General features: G+C 38.8%; 1 protein-coding gene across 1 annotated transcript in view; it reads right to left on the bottom strand.

The window, feature by feature from the left end:
* Positions 1 to 250: 250 nt before the first annotated feature.
* The window catches only part of LOC128209914 (uncharacterized), a 29304-nt gene continuing 17767 nt past the window's right edge, over positions 251 to 11787 (bottom strand). The window contains exons 15-27 of the mRNA XM_052914183.1: positions 7780 to 7941; positions 6796 to 6985; positions 6431 to 6606; positions 6111 to 6272; positions 5784 to 5927; positions 5333 to 5503; positions 5014 to 5190; positions 4538 to 4819; positions 4176 to 4367; positions 3779 to 3934; positions 2536 to 2571; positions 2273 to 2360; positions 251 to 2099 (exon numbers count right to left, since the gene is read on the bottom strand). Of these exons, the coding sequence (XP_052770143.1) occupies positions 641 to 2099; positions 2273 to 2360; positions 2536 to 2571; positions 3779 to 3934; positions 4176 to 4367; positions 4538 to 4819; positions 5014 to 5190; positions 5333 to 5503; positions 5784 to 5927; positions 6111 to 6272; positions 6431 to 6606; positions 6796 to 6985; positions 7780 to 7941 (3395 nt within the window). The 3' untranslated portion in view covers positions 251 to 640. The remainder of the gene's footprint in view (positions 2100 to 2272; positions 2361 to 2535; positions 2572 to 3778; positions 3935 to 4175; positions 4368 to 4537; positions 4820 to 5013; positions 5191 to 5332; positions 5504 to 5783; positions 5928 to 6110; positions 6273 to 6430; positions 6607 to 6795; positions 6986 to 7779; positions 7942 to 11787) is intronic.

Genomic DNA, 11787 nt, shown 5'->3' with positions numbered 1-11787 from the left:
TGCGACACATGTGAATGATTCAAGCGAATATTCGACACGTGTAAATGATTGGGGCGAATATTCGACACGTGTAAATGATTGGGGCGAATATGCGACACGTGTAAATGATTGGGGCGAATATGCGACACATGTGAATGGTTGGGGCGAATATGCGACACGTGTGAAAATTAAGGCTCAACGGATCATCCAAAGGAAGCATATTATACTGATTTAAACTGCTTTGAAGTATTTTTTATTCATGAATACGACATATGTTGATGGCATGTATTATCATATTTGCGGATAACAGTTGTGATATTTTCCTCATTAACAGTTTCCTTTTAACCTGTCATGTTTCCTCTTCAATGTCAGCGAAATGTAGCAAAACAAGGTACCGCAAAACATTTTTGAACGCACAAGTTTACAGCTGTAGCACTGTTTAAAAGTAAATGACCTTACAAAAGCACAACTGGTGTTGCCAAAATGAATGTTGTTGATAACATAAAATTATGATGTCGTTTCATCTAGTATGATATTAAGTCATACATGTGTTAGCAAAAACCAAAACGTAGCAATATACCAATTGAAGGGAAACAAATCTTAAGACAAATTTTGTTTCGAAACCAATGGTTTGTCGTTCATAATAAGTCATCGTCATTTCTCAATATTCTTCATCGCCCCCGTTCAGATTCGGCAAAAAGCTGCTGGTCCTTTTTACGGAAACACCCGAGTGTAGGACTGGCTTAGGATGCTCTACGGGAGTTATCGACCTGTGATCGGGCAACCTGAGCTGCTCCCGTTCGTGAATGTCCGGCAAAAACGACGGGCGCGAGGACGGCCTCAACATGTCCTGATGTTCTCGCGTAGGGATGTGTCCATTCATGGAACCATTCGGGTAAAACCCCGGTGTTTTCATGGAATGCCTATGGGAAAGAATAGAGACCTGGTCATCAAGGATCGTGACTGACTTCCGACCACTGAAGGATTCACTTTTACCGGACAACATCCTTAAGAGAGATTTAGGAGTCTGGGTAAAATCTCTTTGGATCGTCACAATCGTCGGACCACCGTTCTGAATGTTGCCGTTCTGTAAATCATGAATGTTCAAGTCTACATCCCGTGCAGTTCTCGGTGTCGGTTCATCGGCGGCCATCCGCCCTGGTGTCCTGGGGGTAAATTCAGCCGTCTTCCTGACGGGCGGAAGCAGCTTCTGGCGGATCCAAGAGAGGCGCTTGTCCTGTACCCCGTACACAGTGTTCGGGGATGGCCGGGAAAATGTGTTTGACCGCTGAGCCACGGATGCAGGCTTCTTAGTTTTCATGCTCCGTGGTTTCCCGTTTTTCTTCGTAGGTAAAGGTGGTGGATTTGCCAGTTGTTGAAGAATTCTCGTCGGATTTATTTCAATTCCTTGTTCATTGGAGTGTTCATCTTGAATCTTTACTCCATATATCTGTTCGTAGGATGGCTTTTCTTGCGGCCTGTGCATTAACTGTGAAACTGGTTTCTTTGCAACGACAGGCACGTGCACAACGAGTTGTGTTCTCGTCTTTGAATCTGGTCCCAATCCAAACTGTTCTACTGGGTAGATGTTTTGAAAATGTTTCTTCCCCGGGATACGATACCTGCTCGGAAGTCCGATTCTGGGTAAGTCAATACGATCTAATTCTGGGTAGCTGTAAGGGTTCACATTCGAATCATTCCATTGCTCAATACAGGGGTCGTACGAAAAAGGAGTCGTTCTGTCGAGCACTGGGAATTTTTGTACAAACGGTTTCGCATCCCTGTCGGTATTGACGTTACCAACAGAACTATCATCCGAGTCAGAACTAGAACTATCACTGCTTGATGTATCGCTTTTGTCTCTGCCGCGGCGGCTGCCATGTTTGAGAGTATTGTTAGGAAAATTCGTGTGGGAGCCAAGTTTGCAGTCGCCGGTAGTTGCGAGCGCCGGATGGCCATCATGTCTACGGATGCCGCGGGGAGCGAGCGTTGGGTGACCATCCCTGTCGAAGCCCCCGATCTTTCGGCGCTTGAAGTAGACGTTGAATGGCATGTCTTGGTTGTCTGTGTACAGTGATAACCGGTCGGCGTTCAAGTTGTACAGGGCGCGCGTCCAAGCTCTGCGATAACGTACAAGATAAAATATGCATGATTAAATCAGTAGGGACCTAAAACAAGCGTGAACAATAACACTGTAGCAGGTAGAAAACGTGACGTGCTGATGTTAAAACAATAGTACGTCTTAATGTAAAAACAATCAGAACATAATCTAAGCCAAATAAAATAATCTTACCCGATGTAGGCTCGTCTGCATGCGAACACAAGCGCGACAAGAAGCAGCAAGAAACAGCCGCCCGCCACAGACGCCACCACGATCAGCACTGCAAATACAATCACTGATTTTTGGAAAAATGGATACACGAACAAATATTGTAAGTATATGTTTCGGTTTTATACAATCGTGAACGTTAACTTGGAATTAGTATCACCATGTGTACGCTTTACATGACGTCAATATTCACATTAAAGAAAGGCACGTAGGAAATGCCGACTTACTTGTGTAGTCAGGTGGCGGAGGGGCCACGGGCGGCACTGAAACAGAGAAACGTTTATCAGATGTGTACAGTAAATAGTAAGTGAATTTCGGTCGTTTTGAGGCTTTTCGTGATAGACCACACAATTTCAACTAAGTCCATGTGGAGTCGAACATCATACTTGAAAGTACCAGAATTCAAAATAATGTTTGATTTAAAAAATAAGTTCATGTAAGAGTAGGCAAAATTATGACTATATTAACAGTAAAACACACGTATAAAGCACGGATGTGAAAGGGAAAACTCCTATAAACTGGAAAACTCCTTGCAGTTCTGGGTTCGAGCTCATTAGAAATATATTGCATAATAATCCTATAAATAGGTTAGTACAGGGGAGGGAATTCAGATATACAATACATAATGAATACAGTGCGGTTTTCTCCCTTCTGCACGCACTGCTCTGGCAGTGAAGGAAGCTATAAAATGGACGCAATATACCCAGCAGCATTGTATGTCAGATAGAAGAACATATATCCTTTATAAGTATCCATTAATATAAACCTCAGATTTTGCAAACGTATACTGGCGTTCATACTCCAACTTCTTGATAAGCTGGGTCATTTTCCTCTGTGCATGTATGTTTTTGTGTGTAAGTTCAAACAATATTCACCCTGGCGTGTGTAAGTCATATGCTTTCAGTGAACATTCTAATGATTCTTATTTCCACAAAGTGCTGTTATGGATAATATGGATAATAATATGTACATTTGTCCATAGTTTGTTATACTCTCTTTCTTTAAGCTATGATCGGAATTGAAGGAGTATTCTAGATACTAGTACTACAATTGTGCTCACATTCTCTTAAAAAGTTTTGAACACTTTAGTATACAAGTTTAGTTAAATCTTAAAACCACCTTTTGCTATGATGTACGTTTTATTCTGCTGCTCATGGAATACACCAAATCAATATGGTGTGTGGGTTGGGTTGTGAGTGGGTTTTGAGTGGCGAGTTAGTGCTTTGGTGGGTGGGGGGGTATATTATACATGTATGAAGAATGAATCATGAAATATACGTATCCTGTTAAATGCTGAGAAACGTGCAAAAAACATAAAAAAGACAAATATGAGAAACGTGGAAACCGCTGTGGCTCAATACTTGTTCTAATGTTTGACTGAATATTATCAAAATAAAATATCAAAAATAAATGTGCTTAATCAGTTGACGTGATAGCTTTGACACCTACAGATGCAACTCCATGTCGTACCTATACACTCTGTGGAATCCCTGGCGCCAAGAAAGTCTGTGTCCTGGCCCGTGGGGCAGGGGATGCAGGCAGACTGCCCAGCCAGGTCCTGGTACGTCCCCCGCGGGCAGTACACGCACCGGCCCTCCAGCAGGTACGTTCCCATTTGGCAGCGCGCTATGGTATAAGGAATACAGTTGGTTTATGATCCAATATAACATGTGCAACAGTGAATGTCCTTACCTCCCGTGATTAACATGTTAGAGTATGTATACAAACTCAGTTTAGCTAAAAGTCAAATTACAACTAGGCAATTGTCAATCGTTTGAACATCCATGGCAAGTAGTTGATCAAAGATAAGTACTGCCTTATAAATCAGAAACATAAATGATGGCCGATAAATGGGTTGGTTTCCTACCACAGACGGCCTCGACGGGAACCTGTCCGTCACCGCAATGTGTGCCAGGTACCAACTGCATCGTATCCATGACGACGGTGTAGTTGACGTCATCCACGATAACGGTGAAAAGGGCAGGGTCAGCCTGGACGTCATTTACCGTCTGCTCCAGGACAGAGAGGGCCACCACCGCATCCTCGATACTCGGCGTCACTATAAAAGACATGGAGTGATGCGTGAAGAACAAGAAGCAACATATGAATCAAACACTTTCAGATACTTTGACGAACTGAGAGACTTTACAGAAGGACACATACATTTTAAGTACTTAAAACAGTTTTAACTGTATGTACAAAGAAATTGACGAAATGACATCCACCTACTGTTATTTGTTGAATAGTATTCTATGAGATCAATAGTTTCATTTTTCAGTAGGGCCATCAGTACAACTTCAAGTTGGGATTCTCTTGTGTCCCTTTTTCGTCTGCCGTCCACACATCCGGTAATTTCCGCAGACGCCGAGCAGTCATCTAGTTCTGCCGGACAGCGGAGGGTGGCCACCACCTGCTGGTATGCGCTTGTTACCATAGATACTGCCTCACATGGGACTGGGTCGGTGAAGGCGAAGTTAAACGTTACGGTGTAAGATGTGGGCTTTATACTTTCTGCAAATGTTTGATACAGCAATACCAATTAAATAGTCTGGTAAGAGTAAAAGAGACACAATGCCAGACGAAGCATTGTTTAATGTGATGCTCACGATATTTTTATGGGAACGTTAGATGTGTAATACTTAACTTGAATGACTGTTGATATAAAGATAAAGATCCATCATACTAGTATATTACTTCCATCCTACCCGTGCATATTGGAAGCCTGTGAAGCGGCGCCCACCGGAAGTCGGTAGAGTATCCGCACTGAAAATGCTGGTTGGCCTGACCTCGGGGAAGCACGTATCCCGGGGGACAGGCGGGCGTGCATTCATCGTCATCAAGGGTACAGGTAACCACACCGTCACCGGAAATGTCCTCACACTCTGTCGAACAAAACAGAGAATTTCAACGCAAATATAACAGCATCTTATAAGGTATAATGTATATCAGCTAACAGATTAAAACGGTGTTAAATTGCACTCAACATTTTGAAAACTACCATAGATGATGTCTGACATCTGTTACCTTGACACTCCTGCAGGACGCAGTCCATGACCTCCGTGCTGGTTCCCGGGCAGTCCGCGCCGTGCTCGCTGTGAGGCGGGCTGTCACACAGGCGGTACCTAAGCCTAGTACCGGGGCCGCATGAGGCGGAACAGCTGCTCGCCCACACCCATTCGCCCCAGCCACCAGACACTGAAACCAAGTGGCTTTAAACTGTTCTTCATCATCTTCACTATTTATTCAAATACCCGACTTTATAAGAGCGTCGAAGTGCTAGAAATATGATAGATACCCTTGGTCAAACTAATCAAGCAAGAACCTGTTAAATATGTTACATAAATGTATTATAAGACATACATATAAAACGTTTTCTCTTTAAGGATTAGTCTTGACCGACAAAATATTCCATCAATAGCATTAATAATAAATAAACGTTTTAAGTATGATCATGTGAGCAGAAAGTGATGACCACCTAACAGTTCCCCACAAAAGGGTCCGCCCCAGGGTTGAAGGCAATTGCACGTGTGCCCGGCGTCAGTTACATGCGGTACACACACGCCGCCATGTTGGCATTCATGGAGACCGCAGTGGTCCGCGTCCAGGGATTCGTTGGTGGCTGTAAGTTTTAAGGAAGTTTTTATGTTTGTTCCTCTCGTTACAACTTTTCAAAACTTTAAAATAGACCATGAAAATAATACAGTACAACTATGTTATCAGAATATTTATCGTTAGTGAATGCCAATGTCGTAACGTCATTGACATTGTTATCACACTCTTTATATTTATAATCGTGCCTTACGTCTGCATGTAGAATAGACATAGTTCATTCCAATGAGTCGAAGGGCGGCCAGGTCATCCAGTGTGTACACAGCAGCCGGAAGTTGTCGCCCACATACACTCCAAACGTCCTCCATGTCACCAGAAGACGCGGTTTGGTTGGATAAACTTAGACCAGATATATCTGCGAAGTTATAAAATAGTGCAAGAAACATGTTTTAAATGTATTAGCTACTGTCTGAAAATGAAACAGACGATCCAGTAAGTTACAAACCATGAATATGTGCAATATTAAACAACACATTTTAAAAAACAAACTTATTTCCGACACAATGAACCTACAAGTCGTGTTTCCAACTGCCAGTCTGATGCTGTATGCCTCGATGTCGTCCAGGTTAGCTGACGTCTGAATGATACTTTCTCCGTCAACGTACAACGTGACGTACGAAGCGCTGAACGTAACGCCGATCATCATCCACTGGCCCATCTCTACCATGACGTCAGACGTCTGTACAATCCTACACCACAATATATGACAAAGCATTTAATATAAACATAATGCTAACAACACAGATGATCTAAATGTGTGTGTTTGACATATCAGTATATCAGTTGTTCACGTCAACAGGCGTGTTTTCCATTCTTAAATAGCACATAAAAAAAGAAAAAAGTAAATGCTTAACATTTTGAGACTGTGATTTGAATACTTGTTTAAGATTTCCATTTCAAGTGAAGAAGTTGCTTTGACCGTGAACGCCGAAGCTCCGTTGTTGAAACCCACAGAAACCGTCACCATGGGAACGTAGAAACTCCTAAACCAGAATGCAAAGCTGACGTCACCAGACACTGACGGCAGCGGAATGTCTTGCGCGTCGCCATCGAAATAGATGTCATATTCTGTAATCATTTCGATTAAACGATGACATGCAAGCAAATCATTTCAGATTACAGTTCGACCTTACCATATACCACGCTTTACCATGTTTTTTTAATCAAAGCGCTCAAAGCGTTGAAAGGCGTTCGGCCTGCTACGTTTTGTGACTATAGTCATGAAGTTGTAAAACCAATTAACATAGACGTCTAAAGATGCTCACGAATACCTTCGCAAATACTTATATTTTATGCATAATACTCAATTAAATCAAAAACTAAGGACTATAAGTCACTGGAATTACTCCTTCAATTTGTGGAATACCCAAATAATTACAAAAGTATGGAGTAATACGTATTGCATATTAAACTTTGATTGAAAAAAAAAACACAATGCACTGACACGGATTAAGCATTTGGTCATTTTTTAGTAAAATCTACTCTGCACTCTAACATGATTCAATTTAGTACCAGAGAATGCCCGCTAATAACCAAATGCATCCAACAAAATGAATTGGACATATAGATAGAGCTTATGATAAAGGTTTCTTTCTACAAAGATACCTGGTGGCATACAGCCTTTAAATGAGTTAAAAATAGTGCGATACAGCATACAACACTAGTAATTGATAAGTTATGAGATCATTCAAGTGGTATCACGGTGGTATCATTGAGTTAAGGTAACTTTTATAGTAATGTCAGAGTGACATTTCATTTCCTTATATGCAAAGAAAATCTTTTCTTTGTCATCAACATACATCATTTCTTGGCCGTCGATTATCTATTTTCATATATAAACACTTTTTACATTCCTTTCCTACCTATACATTCGTCCTGATTCTGGCTAGCGGTGCCGATTGTCCACGTGGCGACTGGACAATGGCTACACGTGTCTGACCGGCTCCCGGCCTGGTAGGTGCCAGCTGGACACGGGGAACAGGGAACTAACCCTGTCTGCGAGTACTCCCCCGCAGGGCAGACATCTGCAAGGTAACAATGTGTGAGACGTTAAAGGCTTGTATAATACTCCTTTGTCATTTCCCAGTTTAGTTCTGTGTCGTGCGGAGATATTTTCCTAAGACTTAAAAATGGAACATTTGTGCACTGCGTTTTTCAACGGCAGACACTAGATTGTCAACAGAATATTGCGAAAAGGATATGGTGCTTTGACGACCACCTTCCTTTATGATAACGTTTTGCAGATTGCATTTGTCATCTATCACTTACATGGTTACTTACATATTTTCATTGCATAAGGTTTTGCTTAAGAGAAATCTCCGTTTTCGCTTTCACAAGACGTTTCACATGACGCGCGTAATATGTCAATAAGGGACCCATCGTTGGGTACTTTTTTAATTGTTCATAATAACTGGCCATTGACATCAAATAAGTTCAAATGAATTTTGATATATTAAAATTGCCATGCCAATTTGGGATTTAAGGCCTTCAGGAAGTATTGTCGTGCCCGCCAATGTGCAATAATGCTCAAAACGCCGTGAATGTTAGTTCTTCATTCCTAGTGAATATCTGCTCCCGAAACATTCTAAGATCATGCCTACTAAACGCCAGCACCACCACTCTTCGGTGGTGCAAATGAATGAGCTGTCGACACTTCCGTAGTTCAGCTGTGCCTTTTGTTTATTTGTACATACGTTAGTATGATTTATATTTCATCTGATATTTTTATAACATGGACATATTTCGAAAATCGAAGAAGCTGGTACCGTGTAAAAACATTTTACTTGGGGCGATTGCACAGTTGGTAGCCCACTCGAGACTGGGCTATATTATACATGTATAAACTGATATTGTTAAGGTGTATGATATAGGTTAGATTACCTCGTTAGATATTTACCGAGCAATACTATATGTACACCGCACTATCTATTAAATTATTTTTACTTATCTATTAAATCGTATTTTTAAATAAGCACACAATGTATATAATTGCTTATACAGCAACGTCATGTCGGTCAAAAGCTAATCAAAACTTTCATAGTAACTGACTATAAATAAATATTGGATTGAATTGAATTGAACCAGTCTATAATTGTATGATATCGTATATTTGATGCGCTTGTGCGAATTTGATCGTCTACACAATCTACGTGTTCAGCACAAGTCTATGATAAAATGCCCAATCACATTTCACCTGAGTTTTACTTCCTTGAAGGTACCGTTCATTAGTCCAAAAACTTTATTATTGTGTTTGTTTCTTATTACATTATGTACCAAGTGCTTACATGGTGTACAAGCATAGTTATGTTATGTCAGTTTATCTTTCTATATTATGGTTTTGTACTTATATTATGACAGTTTTTATTATATTATGCAGATACATCTTTATATTATGTCGACATTTTATTACGTTATGTGCATACTTTATTATATTATGTAGTTGATTATTTTATTTTTATTATGTCAATATGTCGTAACTTTATTACATCTTGTGCTGTGAAATAGTCCCAGGCAACGTATTCCATAAGCACAAGATGTAAAGATGAATCTACATAATATAACGATTATCCTTATAAGAACCATTGTACAGAATACAAATAAGGAAGTACATAATATTAATACTAAACTACACAATATAATAAAGTATGGACATAATATAATAAAGTATGCACATAACGTAATAAAATGTCTACATGATATAAAGGTGTATCTGCATAATTAAATAAAAACTGTCATAATATAAGTACAAAACCATAACATAGAAAGATAAACTGACATAACATAACTATGTTTGTACACCATGTAAAGCACTTGGTACATAATGTAATAAGAAACAAACACAATAATAAAGTTTTTGGACTACGAAAGACAGCGCCGGCGTTTCATAGTATGAGTCACCTTAGCTTTCTTTTTGCATTACTGTTATACCAAAAACGTTCCATCTTTTTAATTAAGTAAAATGCGGGCTACTAGTATGTGTTTCAGATCGAAGCTTTCAATGAGTTCGTTCAGTACAAGAACACTAGCACTTGTTTTCCACCAGATACTGTGCTGTTGAGGCGTATAATTTAGGCTTTGTGATATGTTGTTAGGTTTAATATGGTCTGCCCGCGCTCTATAATGGCTGCATTATCGCTTGACGGTTAAGCGATATTGATCGAGCAAAACTATAAATACATCGAAATAATTGTATAATATCGTATATTTGATGCGCTTGCGCGACTTTGATTGTGTACGTGTATAGCACAAGCAAGTGTACGATAGTATGCTTCACCCGAGTTTTACTTCCTCGGAGCATTATACTGTTGGGCCACACCAAATTGATGTTTTGTTCCGCAGATTTACCGCTCCTATTTTTTTGAAAATGTAAAAAAATATATACATTATTTTTTTGTGCACCCGCGCGTACATTTTGATCGCCAACCAGATTTTGTTCAATTAATAAATATTTAAAAGGCTGAAAAATAATCACATATTTTTTTCTACGCTAGTTTAGGCCACTCCTTTTTTATTTTTTGGTTTACAAAATTTTTTGGAAAAATTGTCCACCGGGTGGTCGAAAAAAAAAAGGAAAAAAGTCACAAAACATACTCTTAAAGGGTGAAAATCAGAGAACAACATAAAAAAACATTGAAAATTTATATCATTTACTTGATATTTTAAATTTTTAAACTGTTATTAATGCATGTTTTGATACACTCAAAGTTTCAAAGTTCTAATTAAAAACACACAGTTTAAATCTTACATACTGTGCATATAAAATGAAATTGACTATAAAACATGTTTTCATGTATAAGCTACACTTTTTATCAAAGATACATTGAATATCACTCAGCAAGACATTTGTTTAGCTTTAAGGGTATGCTAAAGCAAATGTGAATGCAGAACACTTAAAAACTGACCAATTTTAAATAAAAAAAAGAGAAGGCAAATTTTACGCATTAATTAAAATACACAAAAAATGCACTGTATTAAAACAATACATTACATTTTCTTAACATTGTTTCAGTTATTTCAATATTGGAAAATGTCGATAAAGTGAAATAATTACCAATTCTGTAAATAAGGGAGTAACATTTTATGAAGACATTTGAGCTTTAATATTGTGTAAACAATTCCTAAAAAACTAAAAACCAAACTAGACCTAGATTTGAGTTTTAATAACCATTTAATACCATGCGGGGTCCTAGTTGTGTGTAACCCGATCCATGCTAAGTCCGGATATTTTCGGACCGGGATATTTACCATGGGATGTTCACCAAATCCATTTCAAATCCAAATCTTGCAGCAAATTACCATATCAGTACATAAAAATCACGTAGCAAAATAATAAATCTAGCATGTGACTTAACTTTATGTACCAATGATAGTAAACTGACAGAGAAATCCATAATTATGTATTGGATATTTGCATCTTCTCCCAACTCCGCCATTTTGTGTATACATGCATCAATACTTCATGCTTGTTTATTTTTCATTTTAAAAAGTATTCCTTGGTTACAACATCAAATCTCATTTATAGTGAAATATCAAGTTCATTACAAATTGAAATGGATTTATTCAAAATAGTTTTCCGTGTTGTTTTATCTAAATGTTTTGTAAACAACTCCCGGCATTAGTAATCTAAAATAAACATAAGCTTTACATTGACTTAATGACAAGTATTTCCAAACCATTCTGTGATTTAAAATCACCACCGACCGAACTTGTGAAACTAGGTCACCGGTGTCAACTTTGATATTTAACCATAAAATGTTATAAAATGTTTTTCTCACACATAATTTACAGATATTTGTGTCTACTAATTCGATGGTAGCCGCTGACACTTTTATTTTTTATCTAAAAACAACAATATTTTCATGACCTAAATT

Source organism: Mya arenaria, chromosome 11, assembly GCF_026914265.1.
Source record: "Mya arenaria isolate MELC-2E11 chromosome 11, ASM2691426v1".
Classification (NCBI taxonomy): domain Eukaryota; kingdom Metazoa; phylum Mollusca; class Bivalvia; order Myida; family Myidae; genus Mya; species Mya arenaria.
The sequence above is the reverse complement of the archived record's forward strand: the minus strand, read 5'-3'. Positions and strand labels throughout refer to the sequence as shown.